The sequence below is a fragment of the Sciurus vulgaris genome (genome assembly GCF_902686455.1).
Source record: "Sciurus vulgaris genome assembly, chromosome: 18".
Classification (NCBI taxonomy): domain Eukaryota; kingdom Metazoa; phylum Chordata; class Mammalia; order Rodentia; family Sciuridae; genus Sciurus; species Sciurus vulgaris.
Window position 1 is genome coordinate 8,010,679 of NC_136479.1, and position 21,372 is coordinate 8,032,050.

General features: G+C 49.5%; 1 protein-coding gene across 2 annotated transcripts in view; it reads right to left on the minus strand.

The window, feature by feature from the left end:
- GRIN2A (glutamate ionotropic receptor NMDA type subunit 2A) overlaps positions 1–17,945 on the minus strand; it is a 358,237-nt gene extending 340,292 nt beyond the window's left edge. For both annotated transcript variants that reach the window (XR_013760774.1, XM_079121602.1), the window contains exons 1-3: positions 17,216–17,945; positions 16,449–16,639; positions 14,588–15,019 (exon numbers count right to left, since the gene is read on the minus strand). Coding sequence is in view for 1 of the 2 variants with exons in the window: in XM_079121602.1 (XP_078977728.1) it covers positions 14,588–15,001 (414 nt within the window). In the remaining variant the exon portion in view is untranslated. The remainder of the gene's footprint in view (positions 1–14,587; positions 15,020–16,448; positions 16,640–17,215) is intronic.
- Positions 17,946–21,372: the final 3,427 nt, after the last annotated feature.

Below are 21,372 nucleotides of genomic sequence, written 5' to 3' on the forward strand. Positions count from 1 at the left end.
TGAAACAGGCCTCCCTCTATCCCCAGAGGAAACGGCAATTGCTGGGGAAGCTCCTGCCTGGAAGACGGGAAGAGGGTGCGTGGGAAGGGGGCTTCTGCTTCTCCCAGGGAGGCTGCCCCGGGAGGAGAGCCAGGAATAACCCGGGCACCGCAGGCAGAAGGGCAGCAGGAAGCACCTTTCTATCCCTTTCTAGGGGAGGGGGTTTCAAAATGTGTTCCGCTTCACCTCTCCTTTCAGGGCATGACTGACGTGCAACAGAAGAGACCGCCATCCTGGGTCCTGTTCTGGAATCTTCCTGCATGCACCTCAGCATAAAGACCCATCAGATCTCAATCACAGCCTCCTCAGAGATCCACCTGATGCCCACTGGGTTACCCGGATCCGTTGTTAAAATTCCGAGATGCTCTGCTTGCGACGGGTGGCCAGCCGTATCCCCCAGACCCTAGGTGCCCCTGCCACATGCGCCTCCCCAGGAGCCCCTGTTTCCCGTGACCAGCCGATGGAGAGGCAAGATGACAAGAGAGGCTCCAGGGCCTCGCGAAGGCCGTGGTGCTTCCAGGGGCCCACGGTATTCTGAGCATTCCTCGCTCCAGGGATTCCAACCCCAAAGCTCCCCCACTTCTGTTTAAAACTCACGTCACTGCCCCCTCACCCCTCCAGGGACAAAGAGAACAGCTGTTCCCTGCCACTCACACAATAGCCCCCTCACAGCGACAGTGTGAGACAGGCAGTCCCTGTCACCCGTATACCCCGCAGGAAACGTCCAGAGAAAGCAACGAGTGCCAACCCCACCGTCCCCAGGAAGCCCGCAACACCCGACTCTTTCCCTTGTCTCCTGAAAAGTCCTAATCATCATCATCCCGGGCAAATCAGGTCCCACAAGATGATTATCTGCTGGGAAATTTTACATTTTAAAGCAGTTCTTTGAAATAACACTGATACAGAGACATTTGAACAAGACCTGGTGACTAAGATTGAAGAGTCACAGAACTCCCTGCCAGGCTTCCAAATATTTATTATTATTTTAGAAATTCAAATTATTTCACTGCACTTGTTATTGGAATCCATCATTATCTGAGATTTTCCACGGACACAATGGAAAATATCTCAGAGGTTAAGATGTGCAACACCTCGGGACTATAAAAGCAGGGACTAAATTAAAATGTTTTCTGCAGCAGGTGTCAGAGAGAGATGCAAATTTAAACCATGAGATAACATTTTCATCTCGTCAATTAGAAACTTCCTCGTTTCAAATGCTGGCCAGAGTTAGGTGACGGAAATACTATAAGACACAGTTACTAAAAGCATCCAGTGGCCCCATTTTTCTAGAAATTACTGAACAGTACATATCAAGATTCTTACATTTCATTATGCACAGTGACCCTCTAATTTGCTACAGGACTCTATTCAAAAAAAAATCATAACCTGCAGTACAGCCATTTCATTGAAGATATTCACTGACATCTTGTTTTTAATAGCAACAAATCTGAAGAAATCTCAATTATTGAGTAAATTGTGTTGTGCCCATAGAATGGAAAACAGGATACCAAAGTGATCATAAATAATGTGAAATCCTCATGGGAAGAATAAGTTATAGGCTATCTGTAAAATTATATAATCAGTACATGTGTGTACATTTGCATACAAGGTATGGAAACAAAGACGAGAAGGAACTATATCAAAACGTTGTCTATGGGTGGGAAGATTAAAGGTGATTTTTATCTTCTTGATACTTTTCTGAATCTTGCAAAACCTCTAAAGTGTGCCCGCAATAGATTACTTTTATATTAGCTGCAGTTATTTTTTTAATAGTTCTTTAAAGTGCTTACCTCTTTGAGATATATATGTACATGTTTATGGATGAAATACAAGGGCGTCTGGGATTTACCTTAAAATGATCCAGCAGTGGGGGATGAAGAGGGTGGGTGAAGGCTACATACAATAGGAGCTGCTGAGGCTGGGAACATGGGGGTCATTGCTCGAGTCCCACTCTGGCTTTATACGTCTTTAAATTTTCCATAATAGAAATATTCTTAATGCTGCTAAATAGCAAAGAGTGAAGGAAGGACAGGAAGATGGGAGGGAGGGAGGAAAAAACAGCTCACGTGAGTTGACAAAGCAAAACCAGCTGCGGTGAGCTGAAGTGCAACGTGGCCCAGGCCTCCACACAAGGCCTCCATTTCCCAACTCCCACGAGTGGCCACCATGCAGGCCCCTAGGGCCTGTCTCTCAATAGTCTCTTCCCGCGGTTCTGGATTTATCTCACCCAAGTCAACGATGCTAGGCTTCCTTGGCCCTACAGATATCTTAGCTTTCAAAGAATTCACTTGGAAAAGAAATGTTTTGGTTTTTTTTTAGCCCTAGAACTACAGAGATGTGAGACAATATGGATTTCAAAGGCCACACGCTCTTTCTGGCTAGATTTTCCTAACCTGAAGGGACAAGAGAAAGTTGGAGACGTTCAGCCATTTGTGAAGCAAAACATGAGTCGGCAAAAAGCTCAATGTTGTGATTGTAAGAATGCCACCCAGAGGAAAAGTCGGAAGCTACCCAAACGTCACTCAAGACTGGCAGCCCTGAGGGACACGTTCGTGGGGGCAGGTACCCCAGCCTCTTCCACATCAGCCTGGGTGCACTGGAGACCCCCATCCTGAGGCCACTGGATGAGTTCACCCCTCCTCTATGTCGTCTATGTTCCCGTGACCCCTCAACCACCCCAATCATGGCCACATCACTCTGGGCTTCAACAGAAAATCTCCCCCACCCAGATTTTAAGTTACATCAAAGCAAACAGGTGGATCAGAGATGCAGCCAACAGAAGAGTCTGGTCCAAGGTAGGGCTCAGTCAGGGTGTGGAGAATGAACATATTAGCCAGGCCCAGTGGCCCACGCCTCTAATCCCAGCAGCCCAGGAGGCTGAGGCAGGAGGATCACAAGTTCAAAGCCAGGCTCAGCAACAGTGAGGCACTAAGCAACTCAGTGGGACCCTGTCTCTAAATAAAATACAAAATCAGGCTGGGGATGTGGCTCAGTGGCTGAGTGCCCCTGAGTTCAATCCCTGGTACCAAAAAAAAAAAAAAAAAAAAAAAAAAAAAAAAAAAAAAAAAAAATGAACATATTAATAAATCAAGAGATACAATAGTGTCCCCCCCTTATCTGCAGAGGATACGTTCCAAGGCCCCAGTGGATGACTGAGACCGCAGCTCATGCCAAACCCTATGTATCCTATGTCTTTTCCTACATGCATACCTCCATGACAAAGTTTAATGGATCCATCTCGGAGAGTAGAAGATTAATAAAACACTTATAACAATATGTTGTAATAAAGACTATGTGAGTGTCTTTATTACATGATGTATATAGAATTTCTATATATCGATTTATCTCTCACTCTCTCCCCCTCCCTCTCTCTCTCGCTCTCTCTCTCTCTCTCTCACACACACACACACACACACACAGATAGTTGACCTGACAACTGAGAACAGCTCCTAGTGGTGACTAATGGGCAGGCAGCGCACAGAGCACAGATCCACTGGTCAAATGGAGGGTTCCCATCCCAGGCAGGTCAGGGCTGGAAGGCATGAGAGCTCATCACACCGCTCAGAAGGGCACACAACATAAAACTCACAAACTATTTCTGGCATTTCAGTACTTTTAAGTCTGGTTGACTGTGAGTGAACTGAAACCCCAGGAGGGGCAACGGCAGGTGAGGGGGTACCGCCACAGACCATGGCAAGGAGCTGTGCAGGGACTGGGGCATCTGTGAACTTCCATGACCGTGCACATTGCGCCTACACGGGCCCGTGGAACAGCGTGGGGAGAGGCTGAGGCCCTGGTGGGGTGATGAAGTGGGCCACAGCTGCCCCACACCACCCCCGGGTCAGCCTGGACTCTTCGGGTGAGAACATGGGCTAAGCACTTGTTTTCTAGAATGAGTTTCTTTTGTTTTGGCAAAAAGTCACTGTCAGGGACCCATGAAAAATGGTAACCTCTTTCAAGTCAAGGTTGAAACTTAAAAGAGAAGACCCTTATAATATACCAACTTCAGCAAAAAAAAAAAATCACAAATCAACCGCCACTCCAGCTGATCATCTTCCTCTTCAGGTGGGGGACACGGAGGGGAGAGGAGCTGGAGATTGCGAAGCATCGACTTCATGAATATTCTTTCTGAAAGCTGTCTTCTACTATTTGGATTTCTCAGTCTGTACATGAGCACCTTTTCAGAATGAACATCTAATTCATAATTAGAGAGGATACATCCATTTCCATCATGAGGAAGTCATAAAACATGGAAAGATAAGGCCTTTGGAAAGCCAACAAAGTCAGCTTTGTTCTTTCATTTTTGTTGTTGTTGTTTGGGTTTCTTTTCCTCGAAGGAATGTGAAAGGGAAATAGGAAAAGTAGAGAAACAACAGAATTGGACCCAGGTTATTTTCGCCATTAGTGAAAGTTCAAAAATGCAGAGGAGTCAGGCAAGGTAGCCCACACCTGGAATCCCAGCAGCTCAAGCGGCTGGGGCAGGAGGATCACCAGTTCAAAGCCAACCTCAGTGACTACGCAAGGCCCTAAGCAACTCAGCAAGACCCTGTCTCAAAATACAAAAAAGGCTAGGGATGTGGCTCAGAGTTAAGCACCTCCAAGTTTAATCCCTGGTAAAAAAAAAAAAAAAAAAAAAAAAAAAAATTGTAGGGGAGAATAATAGACAAAGAAGAAGAAACTGACAATTGAAAACCCAGAGAGGATTCTGTCTGTCTCTAGAATGTAAACGTATCACTACAGTAAGAAGTACAAAAATGTGCATATGCTTTAATAAGCAAGGATGGTTAACTCCATGCAAAAACACCCTATTTAGAGATCATTAGCAATTATTCTAAACATCGTCTTCTGCAGATGAGCTTCTTAGCCAAAAACATTTCCACTAGTAAAAATGATGGCGCTGACCTACTTAAGCTTATATTTATATGTGTGTGTGAGAGTTGAGTTGATATATACATAGGTTTCCTGCTTTTCAAATATCATCTACCCTTCAGGATGATGTAAAGTCCTTTGGGGATTTGAGGGGATGATGCAGGGATCATAAATTCCTCCCCCATGCCAGGCAAATTTATACTGAATTACTCACACACTTGGAGAAAGTGAAGATGTTGGTTTGCGGCCAAATCCAAGAGCCTGAAGCGCCAGGGCTCAGGGATTTAAAAAAAAAAAAAAAAAAAAAAATCAAGGATTTGAGAGGTGCAGAGTGTCTGAGCAAGAAGGAGCCTCAGAGGTGACCAACCCGGCCCTGCCAGCGTGAGCCCAAATTTCAACCTCATTCCTGACAGCCGGGCCGTCACTCAGCTCAGTCACACCCTGACAGATACTTCCTATTTGTGGATCCCTAATTGCTAAAGCTTATTCCTCATATCAAGCCAAAACTTCCCCTCTTAGCATTTCACTCTCAGCTCTGTCCCCAGAACAATGACAACAAAAAAGATCAATACTAAACCTTCTACCCCGGAACAGGCCATGGGGTGTGTGAAAGCACTTCTCAATCCCCTCTGAGATTTCCCCTCTCCAGGCTGAACATTCCGTAATCTCTCTTCTGAGACTCTGAACATATTTGGTTTAGAAGTTACACAATCCTAAGGGTCCTTTCTCAGTACAGGGAGAAAATTCTCAACATCCATTCTTACACATTAACCCTTAGAACTAAGTGAAACTCTACAGATAATGGGCCAGTGTTGCTGGAGACCGTGAGCTAGATCACTTAGGCACTGTTCCTGGGCCCCTGGCTAGCAGAAGAAAGCTTTGCTCAGTCAGCAATTACCTATTCTCAGAGAAGAATCCTGGATGGCCAGTCTCCACCAGTGACTTTTGCGGAACAGAAATGTGGTCCAGTTCCGGTCACTGAGATACAAGAAATCTACTCTAGTAAAAGGATTAAGATTCTGGGGGGGATGGGAATCTTTATTTTTCTCTCCTTTTTCTTACAGTTTTGAATGCTGGCAGGTAAGAATGTGCTGAGGAAGGAAAGGTAGAAGGACTAAAAAGGGATCGTGCAAGTCACTGAACTAGACCTGGGTTCCTTCTTACATAATATTACTGAATGTCTTCATGGGTTAAAGCCACTGCTGGTCAAATAGCCAGTTACTTGCAGCTGAAAGCACACTCAATGACAGAGAAGGTGGAATGGGGCTACCATCTCCCTTTAGAAAAAATAATAATTATATATATAAATGTGGCCACACCTTCCTAAGAGTCATATTATTACTTAGACTCTGTTGAGCTTCTGATCAAACAAAATAAATAAGGAAACAAACAAAAACCTGTAATTGGGTACCACAGGGTTCAATGCTTACAGAGACCATGCAATTAACATAAATGGGTAAACAGGGCTAGACCTGAGGTAACAAAGTGGGAGGTGTTGTGGTCAACTTGGAAATGCTTTGCTTGTCCAGAGACATTAGCATTTTTAACAAAAGAAAATCGGTAGAATAGAGGAAAGGAACCAGGAGGAAGGAGGAGAGGAGGGAAGGGGGAAAAGTTGAGGAATGATACTGGCCAAATTATATTGCTATATTGTGTGCATATAGAAATATGTAATAATGAATCCCACCATTATATACAACTGTGATGCACTAGTAAAATTTTTGGAAAAAAAATGCAAGCATTTTTAAATACTATACTAGTGGGGAAAAAAAAATGCATCCCTAAGTAAGATGCATGAATCCTCCAGCTCACAACGCTTGCAAAAACCACTCATTAGTGAGGCCAGGAAGCCGGTATCCCACTTCTCCCAAAAATGCAAAGTCTTCTCGATACTTAGGGAGACGGTGGTCAAAGGGCTAAATTGTATTTATAAGATAAATTAGTTCTGGAGACCTCATGTACATCATAGTGACTACATTTAATAAGCAGGCATTATATACTTGAAATGTGCCAAGAGAGTAGATGACATATTCTTGCCACAAAAATTTAAAAAGTATCGATATGCAGGGAAGGAGCTCAACCTTGGTGATCATCTCACAATGTATGTGTGTGCGTCGAAACACCACGTGGTACACCCTACACACACACGGTTTGTATTTGTGAATTATACCTCCCATGCCGTCTGTGGTGTTGGTCCTTCATTTCCATCTGGAAAGAGTCCTGAATTTTTACTTCATCACCGGTATCTTAATCATTTTACTTAAGACAAACAAAATATTAACAACAAAATCTGTTGTCTGAAATACAAAATATCTCCTGTCTGTGTTGAATCTAAGCCCCTTCCTTAAATCATCTGGACTCACAGTCATTGACTTGAAAGGGTAAGAAAATAAGAGCCAAAGAATAAGAACCCAAAGACCTCATCTCTAGCACTATGGCTCAGAACAAATCCCCACAATTTTGGAATCTTTATTTCCTCATCTGAAAATAGGGATTGTTTAAACAAATATTTTGGGGGCTGCCAGATTCCCTAGGTTATCACTGAGTCATTAATCCCTAGCAGAGATAAACGAGGAACTAGATATGTCTCCACTCTAAAGCCCTAAACCTAGTGCTAACATACAGTCCTCTTGGTAGAATCAGCTAGTGCAAAGGTCAAAGCAATGGTCTCCCTTGCAAGGGCTTTCAATCGACCACACTTAACCTCGTTTGCCACACAGAGCTCGCGGCAAGTGCTAAGAGAAAGGAAGCTTCTGGTTGTTCCAACCGAGCAAACAGGAGCCATCTCACACTGGACCCCGTTTCTGAGTGTTCTGTGGGATTCTTGCCCAGCTTCCGGTAGGGGATATCTTCACATCACTATATCACCTTCAAGCACTTTTTCTGGTTACTAAAAATGTACACATACATTGGAGAAAAATAAACAGCATAAAAAGTAGACACAATGATAGTCATTCCTGTAACAAGCATTTATGACGAGCCGAGCACTGAGCTATGTTCTTGATCTCAGGTGGGTCTCAGCGTTCAATGAACTAGGTGACATCATGTTCCCATTTTACAGACGAAGACACTGAGGCTTAAAGGAAGGAAGAATTTCCCTCCCCGTGTCCACATCTAGCCAGGAGGCGCTGAAACCCGAATTTCAACCCAGGTAATCTGACACAAAGTCCAACAGACAAACCACTCGCTCACCACATTCTTTAAAAGATTAAGGCAGCCATGAGCCTACTGCCCAAGGACAACCGCCGTTCACATTATGGTACGTTTCTTGCCAGTCTTTCTTTAGAGACATAACACTTTCAGAGTTGGGAGTCTTACAGATGGTTATCATCCCAAGTTCTCCTCTTGCAGAAACTTGAGAAAGGTCAAGGGCCCTTCCCAAGGTCACACCTGGGGTTTGGAATGGAATTTCAGCCCTCAGACTTTCTGTCCAAGGCTTTCTGGAATCATCCAATTCAGGTGGACTGGCAGTAGTTGTCTGGAGAACCTTGTGGAGCAGGAGCAAGACCTGGGTGTGACCAGAGATGAGTGACAGCCGCAGTCAGCGTGGAGGCCACCTTACCCAGGAGCAGCCCCTGGGGGAGCGGAACGCCCAGGAAAGGCCTCTTCACAAAGGCCGACGCTGTCCTCACCAACACCAGGGGTGTCCATCCCGCTGCCTCAGGGCCAAGTACGTGACACAAATGAGGGGGTGGGCAAGTTGGGCGCTAAAGAAAGGAGAGGCACCTTCGTGGGAGTCGGGGGTCACTCATCCCCAGCCCAGCTACCCCAGGGAAGTGGCTCCACTGCGGCCACTGATTTTTCTCAAAAAAAAAAAAAAAAAAAGAATTTGGATTTGTAAACGTAATTTAAATTTTGGAATGTTGGCCGCCAATTCAAATTTGAAAGCTAAAGAGCCTGGGGGAATGGGGGTAAGCCAAACACGCCAGTTAGTCCCCTGAGACCCTCTCATGTACACCATGACCCGCTTCCAGGTGCATCGAAGGGGCTACCAACTCGCCATTCCCGACCAGTCAGTCCGCGTTACTCCTCCGTAGCCCCCTTCTCTTCCCTTCCCCTCACCCGCCCTGCACACGCCTCTTCCGGGGGCTCTCAAAGGGTCCTCGAACGCTGCTCCAAATGCACCAGTCACGGCTCTCAAAGGTCCAAGCAAAGGTCAATGGCCCCAGGGCCCCTGGCAGACTCGCCCTGCCTGTTGGGATGCTGCCTGTTGCTATCTGATGACTTATATGAAGAGGAGGCGATGATGGCATCTGAGATGCTCATCCGAGGGCTAAAGATAGGCCACCCCCCTCTCCCGGGAGCCCCCTGAGGCCTCTGAGGCAGGAGCAGAGTGGGTTCCACCAACACTAACCTGCGTGTCTGCCCTTCCCATGAGCTGCCAGCATTTAAAGGGAAGGCCCGTCACTCACCTCCCAACTCCAGAGCTGCCAGGTTGCGAGAGCACCAGCATCCACCTCCTGCTGATGAACTCTTCCTCAGCAGGGCTCCACAAACCTTCCATATGTGACCACCCACAGCATGCAAGTCCCCAGGATGGCAAGTCATTACCCCCAGAGGGAAGGAAAGACTTGGCACACAGTGTGAAATGAATCGGAGCTTAGGAGACAATCACTGGGTGGAAGTGCCCCGGACCACATGGACACGCTCATCCGGAAGCAGCAACAGCAAGCTGGCATCCGAACCAATGGCTTGATTCATGCAATCAACAATCATTTACCAAGAAGCAGACGTAATGGGTAAGACCAGCACACAGTGCCAAAAAGGACACAGGTCTGGACCCGAAATGACCCTTACTAGAGATGGAAAAATAGAGGAATCATTCAAACGATGGATAGAAACAGAACACTCTGCAGCCATTTAAAATCAAGTTCGAGATGTCTATTGAATGAGGGAAAATTCCAAGAATATCTAATCCAGTTTTGAAAGCATAAAAACAGGTGGGGAATAAAACTGTCTCAAAATCAGAGTGAACACATTCAGCAACTTCCCTCTTCTGCCTCTAAGACATCATATTTATATGGAAATCTTTAAATATTTAAAAATTCACATAGTATTGCTTGGACATAAGAAAAAAATACAAAGGGCTCCCCCAAAATACGTGAATCAAAAGACAAGACTCAAGTCTGGGATGTAGCTCAGGAGTGGAACACACATACACTTACCATCACAAGGCCCTGGGTTCAATCTCCAGCACCAAGAAAAAGGGAGAGAGAGAGACTCTACAATTTCAAATAGGAATCAAAGCCACGGGATCCATGGGGGATGGGTCCCACATGGGCCACAGGAACACAGGTGTCAATATCCCCCAGGGGAAAGGGGACAGAACACAGAAGAATTGTACTCCTTAGCTATGAATGGTGCTGGAAATAGGTCCCATCCACCAAGAGTCACAGCCCAACAGGAAGCCCCTGCCTGTGACAAGGAGCCAAAACTAAGTTACCCACAGGAGACTAGGGCCCAAGCCTGCATCATGAGCTATGTAGAGCAGGAAGAAAGCAGTGAACTAAGCTGCTGGCATAGCTCTGGTGTACAGTGCACACTCTTACAGATTATGGGGCAGAGGAAATCCTAAAATTACCCTGAAAATAAGTTCACAAACAAAAATTTAAAAACATAAGAAGTCCTCCAATCCACAGACTCTGCAAATGGAAGGATTCATAACCCAAGAGGTGAAGATGCTAGAACAATGAGAGAGTTTATGACAAGAAGGGATGAACTTCTTGAAGGGTCACAGGAGGGTGATCTCAACTCGAGGAGAGCTGTTCTGTTCGTGAGAAAAATGAGGGAGATGGGACCAATTATGCATCTTGGGAATAAAGTATAACATTGTTGAAAGTAAAACCTCGACAGATAGGCAAAATAATAGACCAACTACAAATTAAATGAGGTAGTTGAACTCAAAAAACCAGGGAGAAGTGATTAAGAAACTACCATGTGTAGTTCTCTCCAGAAGGAGAGAACAGAGACAATGGTGAAAGGAAACGTCAACAGACACTGGTGGAGATCTTTCCAAAATTAAAGACAAACCTGAATTTTCTAAGAAAATCCCCAGAGTACAAAGCACAGTAAGCAAAACTCACATATACAGTATAATCCCAAATCTGTAACTTAATCAATAGAGCTGGGAAGGAAAACACCAGATTCGGAGCAAGATTTCTATTTTCTTCTTTAAACTTTAATGTCCTTTCCAAGTGTGTTCCACAATGAAAAGACATCATTTTTATCAAGTGTCTGTGGAAGAGGAGCATGCGTGATTTCAAATACACAGATACACACAAACACATTTAAAAAAAAAAAAAGTCTTCCCTCCATGGACTTACTCCTTAGCAGAGGAGATGAGGGACAGAAAAGAAAAACCCATGCAGAGACAGCCGTGGACAGAGGGCTGAAGTCTGAGTCCTGGGACACTGAGCAGGAAAACAAGGATCTGGCCCATTTGCCAGATTTGCTGGGGGACCGTCCCTGCACCGAGTGTACTTCCCCCAGCAGAGCCAAAATGACCGTCGTCCTAGAGAAGACTAGAACATAGCCTTGTGCACTGTTTTCATCGCTAATTTAATTATATTTCAAGACCACCAACTGATATGGGCAAAAATTAACACCTCCACTGTAAATTAACACCACAGAAACCTGCCACTCAACAACATTCCAATTAGTATAAGGCTTTGTTCTTTTCTTCATGGACCATGTAAGCTGAGGGAAAGATAAAAATGTGCGTGCGTGTGTGTGTGCGTGTGTATTTTAACTGATGAATTAACAGCCATTCTTACCCATGTGGGCACTACCCATCACCAATTCAGAAGAGAAAATGACAGAGATGTGTCCTGGGCGATTTACCAAGTCATTGTCATCAAAGGGCGAGGCATAGGTGCCTTGCAGATTTGGGGAGGTTGAGGCTCTGTGGTCAAAACACTGCCAGCACAACCAAGAAAGGCAGAGTTTTAAGCCACATCCCAGGCTGCCTTTTTTGGAACCAGATAAACACCACACGACACTCAGCTCTAACGAAACAGGTGGCAAAGGCACGTGCCAACTAGATGTGTTACTAATGGAAGGAAAGGCTGTTCCCATTGCAGACGATTTCTTTCCTTTTCAAACACATTCAGGTTTCTCAAAATATCGCCCTTTAAAACATCACCTGCCTGTCCCACAGATGGGACCCAGCCTCTGCCCCAGAGCTATCTCACTGACATCTTCGACTCCCAACCACCTGGTCTTATCGCTGACTGTTCCTCCAGAATCACAGAACAGGGCGGCCTCTCCCAGAACAACTCTGAAAACCCAGCCATAATGGAGAGTATCCAATGACCTCCGCCATTTTGGAACCAATGGACTCTTTCTTCCCCCTCCTGCCCATCCCCTCCTTAGTCTCTCTCATCTTACCTTCTCTGGAAATGACCTTTCTTTTCTGCTCTTGCCATTTTCTGATTCATACTTCCACCCACATCTCCATAGGTGGGGTGGTCCCCCAGGAAAGAAGGATTCTGCCTCCCCTACCCAGTGATGTCTCAACTCCCTTCCAGGGAAGAGCAGTGGCTGGTCTAGGTAGTCAGAGCTTTCACTGGGTCAAGGTTCACGGGTGGGCAGGGTCATTGCTTAGCAAGGGGATGCTCATCCATGAGCACACTGTTTCTCTTTTTCTGCCTACAGTTAGGTGGGTAAGCCAGGGAGAGCCTTTAAACAAACTGGTGAGCTCAGTTTTAGAAAAAGCTACTCAGACCTTCCAGACCTAAGCCACCTTCCCAGATTCGCCTCGTACCAGAGTTTTCCATTGGTTTGTGCTGGATCCTCTTGATTCTACAAAATTTCCCTTTCAATATGGTTCTTGTTTTCTATGTGTTGCTGCTTCAGTCAAAACTTCGAAGGAAGGAAGGATCCACAGGAATACTTAGATCCCAAAGGAACACTCCCAGCCCCTTCTGGACACTGCTGTTCTTCCTCCTCGTGCCTTGGTGAAAAGGCTGGTCCCTCTCAGTACACAAGCCCTCAAGGCTGCGATCTGCTGCACTACTCTGGCTCAGTACCTCCTAAGAAATGAGGTTTGTTTCTTGTGCTTCCTGAAGATGGGATGGCAAAATTCAAGGATGGGCTGGACTTGGGGAAATGTGAGATCACAGCTTAAGGCCAGAAAACCAGGTATCTAGTTCCATCCCCCACTCTGTGGGCTCAGTCAAGTCTCTAAACTTCGTCTGAAAGTTAGATGCTCTAGTAAACCCCACAGCTCTTTCCACTCCTGAAATGGCCTATATACTGGGGTAGAGCATGGCCATTCTCTGCTTCCTTCATCCAAGAAAGGAGCACCCCAAAACTGAGAGGTAGCTGGGAGTATGCTCAAACCCACACAGGCATGCTGCTGGAGTGCGAGCCATTTAAAAAGAATGTTTAATAAGATGCCACATCAGTTGTGTGCTTCAGCTGAATGTGTTGCAGCCCAGGAGACCCGAAAGAATTAATGCAATTCCCAGAGGAGCCAGTGGGAAGTGCTGAGCAGAGTCAGAATCAAATTTGGTAAAATAAAAGTGCTTTGAGAACATCGAAGGGAAAGAGCTGTAACAAATGTCTGTGTGCTGCCTAGGATGTCTCCTGCTATCTAAGGAACACCCTCCGTGAAGGCTAGGGGATAGAGACCACGGCACACAAGTACGCTCATCCCTCTCTTCCCTTCCCGACCCAAGTCCTGTCCGGGGTTTGCATGAGTTACAGGGCACCCCCAACGCCAGTCCTTCCCCTTTTCTCCTTTGCCTTCCTCCTGTCAACCTTCCTCTCTCCCTCCACTTCAGCAAAATCCCAGCCAGGCCCTCAAAACATCAATTCACTCAAACCTTCCAATCTCTCTCCCCTCTCCAAACCAGTGCTCCCAGGCTGCCCACAAAAAGACCTTCCCTGTCATCCCAAGCCAAGAGATTTGGGCACACTCTCTTTCATTTTGAAACTCTTCCATTTCAAAACCAAGATCTACTGTTGGGTACCAATTCCCCGGGTGAGGGTCTCAGAGCCCCTGCCACGAGCAACATCCCTGCGCAAGGGCCGTGTCAGGCACACGCCAGGCTCTCCATGCCCTGGACGTGGAGTTAACTTCTCCCCACTTCCACCCATTCCCTAGAGGAGGGTCCCTGCCGGGCTCCTCTAGCCCAGAGCTTTTCAGACTTCCACTCTCTGTGGCTCTAATCACCCAGAGTCTGGGAAAGCAGGACATTTTCTGTCCTTTTGTGTTTTACCTAAAATCTCACATCTATTCCACATTGATATGTTTTTAAATTCATTCTGTCACTAATCACAAGAAGGAAAATGTGGACACTCTTCCACACAGTCAGGTAAAACCAGTATCAGAGGAACATGAGCCCTTCTGCGTCCAGGGCTCCTGGCTGCCTCTGTGTGCGCCTTGGGAACCTGGGAGCGATTCCACTCTCCTCTCCTCCTACTCTTGCACTTCCCACGATCTTTGTGGTACACCCAGGTGCCTCTAGGACCTCACTTTCAGGACCAAGGCTAAGCCATTTCCACTCATTTCTGAGTAGGGGAGGGCAGACTTGCTTCTGAGAAGGACCAGCAGTCAAGACTCCTCCCGCCTTCAGGTTGCCCAGGGAGGTGCTAGGGGAGCCTAAGCACCCGCCAGGCTGCCGTATACAGTCGGCCCCCTCCTGGGTCCTGGCAGCCCATCACCTCCTGGTCTTACCTTGTCAGCCATGATCATAGATGCGCCCCCGTGGATGCCCAGGATGGGGATGAAAGTCTGTGAGGAGATAAAATCCAGCATCTGGGCCACAGCCTCTTGGTCCGTGTCGTCCCCAAACACGAGTCCGTGGATTCGTGCCCCAGACATGAGGTCGCACACATGCGTGATGAGGCTCTTGGGGTCCGTGCGGTTCATCAGCAACGCCACCACGTTCACATCCAGGGGCAGCCCCGCTGCCTGCTCGGGGCCCCACAGGTTTCGAAGTTCACGCTCTGTCACGTCGTGGCTGTGACCCAGCAGCACCGCAATGTTCAACGCGGGGGGACCCTTCTCCGCCGCCGCGCCCTGCGACGGACCGCGCCAGACCAGAAGGGCCGGCAGCACCAGCAAGGTCCAATAGCCCAGTCTGCCCATAGTCGCCACTTACGGTCCCTGCAAGGTGGAGAGTGAGAGGCGGGGCGGCAGTGAGCAAGGGGCCCTGGATGAAAGGGACGGCCGAGCCCGCGCCAGGCGTGGAACCCAAGCCCAGCATGGGCTACTGTTGTCACTCACTCCATTCCCCATCCCCAACGCCATGCACATACCTCGACCCATCTACAACTATCTACAACTCCAATCCGAGCTAATGCTGCACTCCTATCCCCAAGCGCATTCTCGAATCCTGCCTCCTCCTCGTCCCCTGTCTCCAGATGTTTCCCCATCCTCGACTCTGAGCACATCCCCCACCAAATTCCCCAAGTTAGCTGCAGACTACAGCCCCCCATCGTCAAGGAAGCCAAGGACCCCACCCAGCTGGTAGATGCACAGAGCAAACCCTCTATCCACAGTCTACCATCCAGGGTAGCGCAGACCAAGTTACCGACCCCGCCCCCTGCTCATGCGGAGGGAACTACCGATCAGGCCCGGCTCGCGGAGGCGGCTCAGGCACTCCGCATCTTCCCTGAGAGCTGAGCTAGTTGACTGACCCCACCCCCTTAGAGCCCACCCGGTGCGCCAAAGACTTGGCTCCACGCGTGGCACCACTGCAAACCCAGCTTCTCTCCTATAGGATACACCCAAAGTGCTTGGAAGTAAGGACGCTCGCTTTCGAGTCCAGGCTCCGCAGAGCCTGGAGGAACTTGGGGCCCGCCCCCCCACCTTGAGCGGCTTTCACTCAACTGCAAGCGGCCCAGGACCCGCCCCCTACACACTTGCGTGCTCACAAGCGCGCGCACAAACACCCTCTCTCACGCGCGCCATGTGCAATGCAGAATTCCGGAGAGTAGGCGCGTCCCCCCGCGGGCCAGCGCGTAGGAGCTGGCAAAGAACGTGCGTAGGGGGAAAGGTAGGCTCCCAAGAAGCTCTCAGACAGACGAGGACTGTACAGCCCCTCCCCGGCCTTTCCACTGCGAACCCTATTGCCAAATCTTAGATGCACGTGGGCAGTGGGCTGCACACGCTCACAGACCACGCGCGCTTTTCTGCGCACATCCGCAGGCCACCGTAGAGGTGCCCACGGCCAGCAGGAATCCCTACACGTCCTCAGGCGGTGTACACGCATGTGTCGCGACCAGAGTACAGCCGCGCTTGCCTGTTAATACCAGCACAGTCGTGCACGCGTGTGCAGGCGCGCACCCCTCTGGCCAGCCACTGTTGGAGCCGGGGGAAGTTGGGGAGAACTCGCATCGGCCTTGGCATTCTTTGGGTGAGCACCGCGGAGTGCAGGGCCGCAGCGCCCCCTGGTGCTCCTCTCGCTCCTCACTACTGGGCTCCCTCTCCCGCTTTCTTTTCTCCCTCTCTCCTAATCCCTCTCCCGCTCTCCCTCCAATCGAGTCTCTTTCCTCCCCGGCCCACCGAGCCTAGATCTCCCGCTGGGACGTACCTGTAGCCGGAGAAGGTCGAGGATGCAGTGGGGCGCGCTGCGCGCACGAGCATCTCGGCCGCCTCAGCAGCCACCGGGTTTAGCGGGTTCCCGCATGCTGCGGCCCCCGCGCGCTCCCCTGGCTGTCCCGCGCTGTCCGCATCGCCCCCACGGGGGGCGGCTATCCCAGCCGGAGGCTCTGCAGCAGGGCTCTACCGGGGCGGAGGAGAGATGGAGAAGCAGGGTCAGCCCACCGGCGCGGGGGAAGAGGGGATGAGGGGAAAGCTGCAGTCTGCAATGCTCAGCCCCCCTATGCGCCCTGGGGGCTCGACCAGAAAGGGGAAGCTGAAGCTCCGTGCCCAAGACGCCCTCAGTGCGGATCTTCGGACCCTGTGGCTGATAACTGTAGCTCCACTCGGGCGCTCAGGAGAATGGGAGCCCCAGGTTGGCCACCCACGAGAAGCTAACTGGGTACCTCCACCCTCTTACCCCCTACCATCTCCCCGGAGCCGGCTGCTGGGAGTTGTGAGACCAGGAGCTGCTGAGCGAAGGGGGTAGGGAGAGAAAGAGGAGGGAAGGAGGGGGCGCTGGCTGAGTTTGCGACGAGCTGGCAGGAGGAGAGGGGGAGGGAAGGACGCGGGCTCCCGCGGTCCCGGATCCCCGAGGGAGGTGCGATCACTCCCACGTAGCGACCCTCTTGCGGTCCTGCCGCCCCCTCCTATCCAGGCCTCCCACCGCCCCCTTCCCAAGGGGGCCTCCAAGGCTCCGCGTCCCGCGCCAGCACTCACCGCAGCCTCTCTCCACATAGTTCTCAGCAGTGGCCGCTCCTGGTCATCTCCAGGGCTGATGGCTGCGGCCGTGACTCTCAGCGCTCACCCGGCCCCATGCTCCAGCTAAGCCCTCGGAGCCCGCTCCAAGAGCCCTCGCTCAGCTTCCTGCCCTACTCCGGACGGCAGCCGCCTGGTCCTCTGAGCGCGCCGGAGCACCCTCTCCGCAGCCCAGCTCCAGGCTGGTGTGTGCGAGGGCGAGTGTGTGTGAGAGTGAATGTGGGAGCGCGCGCGCGCGTGTGGCCGGGGATCCCCGCGGTCCCCGGCCGAGAGAGGCGCGGGCGGGGGAAAGGCTGCTCCCTCGGGGCCCTTCGCTGCGGGGCCAGCTCGGCTTTGGGCGTTCGGTTCCCCGCTTCTCCACCGGAGTCCAGAGCGCCTGGCCACCCTGGCTCACAGCACTGGCGAAGCCAGGTTCCTGGGGCTTGCTTCTGCCGCGGTCGCCTCCAAGGAAGAGGAAGAGGAAGGCAGGGGCGCCCACCACGCCAACTTAGAGACTTGTTCTTAGCCAGCAAGACGCAGCAGCCCCCGCACAAGCCGAAGACGCTTGGAGCTCCGGCGGGTGAAAGCGTCTTCCGCCCGCAGCCGCCTTCCCCGGAGGCGGGCCGAGGCAGACCCCGCAGTCCCTAGGCGGCGGCGCGGAGCGCGGCCACCCGCTCCCGGAGCGCACGGCTGCGAACAAGGCCAAGATAGGTGTCTGGTTGGTGACGGGGACGCCTGCGGTGGCGCGCGCGGCTGTCCGTAGTGCTGGAACCACGCTCTCCGCCCGCTCCCGGGCGTCTGGTGCCGCTGAAGGATCAATTATTCAGGTCTCTGCTACCGCTTCTTCCTCCCCCAGTGCCTCGCGCCGGGTACAGCAATCCCCCCCGCCACGCACAGCCGCGCCGACACGCACACACCCGCACAGGGAGTCTGCTCCGATGCCTCTGCCTGTGCCTAACCACCCCCGTCAAGAAGCCCACTCCTCTGATGTCAGGGAGCCAGAAGCCTAAAAGCAAAGATATCTCTTTGCTTTTCTAAGTTGTACCAAACAAAAGTCGCCCTGAGGTTGCCACTTCTAAACTACCAGAAGGGTGAGCCGGAAAACCTGGGACTAACTGGGTGTGTGGGCTGTTTGGCTTGAATTCCGGCCACCTGGCATGAAACTGTCAAGTGAGGAGATTAGCCCCTTCTGCAAGCACCTGTACCTCCAACGCCCGCCTCCGCCTTTCTCCCCCGCAGGCCCTGGAAGGAAAGCGGTCTAAAATCTTAAGAGGTTTTGCATTCATTGTCCCAACGCTGCATCCTCCACTTACCAACCTGAGGTCACCTGCTCTGAATGTTTGTGCCGCCCGTTCATATGTTAAAATCCTAACCCTTACCGGGTGGTATTAGGAGCAGGGGGCTTCTTGAGGTGATTAAGTCCTGAGGGCAGAATGACTAGGGCCCTTATAAAAGAGACTCCAGAGAGCTGGCGAACTTCTTCCTTTCACATGGAGAAGGTGCCATACCTGACACACAACCCAGTCCTACGAAACACGGAATCTGCTTTGCCTAGACCTTGAATTCCCCAGTCTCCAGATTTGTGAACATAAGCTTCTGTGGTTTCTAAGCTGCCCAGTTATAATGTCTCCTTATAGCAATTCTTTCAAGCTAAAACATCACCTTTGGGCCATTATTTACTTTCCCTTAATGATTGCTGATCTGGGAAATGGGAGGGGTCAGTAAAAATACCTATTTCTCAGGGTTATTTTGAAAAGAAAAGGCAATAGCCTTGGTTAAGAGTCAACAAGATCTGGTACATAGTAAGTGCTCATTAAAGGTGTCCTAGAAGGGAGGGAACCTTTCTAGGAAACTTGGTTGTAACTGCTGTGAAGTGAAGGCAGGAGAGGGGAGACCTATGGATTTATTATTGAGCTGATTGTTATATGCTCAATCCCCTGGGGGTTTATTACCCAAAAGACAAAGGAAGGGTGAGGAATCCCCTCCCCCACCAGGCAAATAAAAATGGGGAACTCTGTGACAAGAGGCAGAGGAGGGGGCTGGGCAGGACTGGGCTAGACCCCTCCCGTGGATGGCAACGTCATTCCTGAACTTTGGCACAGAGGCAGGATTCTGATTTGTAGATTGATGAGGAAGTTAGGCTGTTTTATTTAAATGAAGTATGAAAGTCAGGAGCCAGGCCTGGTGGCACATGTGGGAGGCTGAGGCAGGAGGATCAAAGCCAGCCTCAGCAACTTTGCAAAGCCCTAAGCAACTCATTCAGCCCCTGTCTCTAAATATTAAAAAGGGCTGGGGATGCAGCTCAGTGGTTAAGCGCTGTTGGGTTCAAACCCTGATACAAAAACACTAATAATAAATAAGGTATAATTATATACAATAAAGGGCATGTTATGGATTGGATCTGAAGTGTCCCCCAAAAGCTCGTATTAATGCAGAAATATTCAGAGGCAAACGCCTGGACGATGGGAGCAGTGGCTACTCAGCTCATCATCTGAATGGAGCCAGTGGGTGCTAACTGAGAGCAGGTGGGTGTGACTGGAGGTGGGTCACTGGGGGGTGCCCTGGAAGGTGCTTCTGCCCTTTGGCCCCTTCTCTTCCTCTGCTTCCTGACCCACCTTGAGTTGAGCAGCTTTCCTCTGCCACACTGCAGCTTGGGCCCAGGGGAGTTGACCATCTGTGGACGAAACTTCTGAAACCGTGAACCGCAAATAAACTTTTCCTCCTCTCAGTTGTTCCTGTCAGGTGTTTGGTCACAGTGATGAAAAAGCCAAGGAAAACAGCAGGACTCGATTGGCTACGTTTCGGATTGTTTTGCATCTGCGTAGACCATCGCCTCAAACAGGATACCGGATATTCCCCCTCACTCCCAGAGAGTGCCCCTGTGCCCCTATGGCTGTCAGTTCAACTTTCCCCATCTCACAGAAACCATGATTTTATTTCCAACACCATGCAATAGTTTTGTCTTTTTTGAATGTCCTATAACTGGCATTTGACTCTGTATTCTCTGGTGCCTGACTTTTTTCATTTGATATCCAGAAGGTTCATCTATGTCACTGCATGTATTGACAGTTTGTTTTTAATTGTTGAGTTTCTAGTTTTCTATTTATGAAGAAACCGCACTTTGTGTATCCAGTCTCCTATTGATGGACATGTGAGCTGTGTCTGTGGAGCTTTTTAAAACCCAGATGTCTACACCCACTTTAGAATCTCCAGGGGCGGCGGGGGCAAGCATGGACATTTGCTTTGGATTTTCATTTAATACTATTTTTATTAATGTGTAATAATTGAACATGTAAGCGAGGCACAGTGTAATCTTTGAACCCACGCATTCAGCATGCTCTAATCAAATCAGGGTAATCAGTATTTCCTTCTCCTTATCACTTCTTTACCTTTGGGAACTTGGAGCTGCTCTGTTCGAGATCTTCACAAATATATAGCAGGTTATTGTCAACTCCAATACCCCACTGTGCCGAGGAACACTAGGACTCATTCATTGAGTCTGTTTTAGCGCCTGTGATCCAACCTCCCCTACCCCTCTGCTCACTCCCCAGGAGAATCACTGCTCTACATTCAGATCGTTTTTCCTTAATTCCCACCCATGAGAGGGAACACGCAGTGTTTGTCTCTGTGTCTGCTTTATTTTGCTTGGCATGAGGCTTCTATTCCCTGTCTGTGCTGAATATTATTCCACTGTACATATATGCACCACATTCTCTTTCACTGGCGGACTCCAAGGTTGATTCCACACCTGAGCTATTGTGCACAGTGCTGCAGGACATTGGTTTTAAATCCACTGACAATTCTACCAAGGCCCTATGCTTTCCATTCTTGAATATAGATGCTTGACCTGGAAATTGATTCTTCTTTGGTGAAAACCACTGGTATGGAGAGCTTGGAGTCGTTCACGCCCAAACTTGTAGAAAGGTGGATTAGGCATATGCGATCTCTTGTACAGAGGAAGAAGATGGTTGCTCATTCAAAGGAGCCATCAGTCCTTAAAGACTCGCACTGTCAGCTTGTGTTGCACTGGGATGGACATGTCCACAGTGTGCAGAGCCATTGCATCAGGCACCTGGAACGCCACCATGCACGTGCATGGGATCATGACAACCTTACCCCATGCACAGCTACAAAGCTAA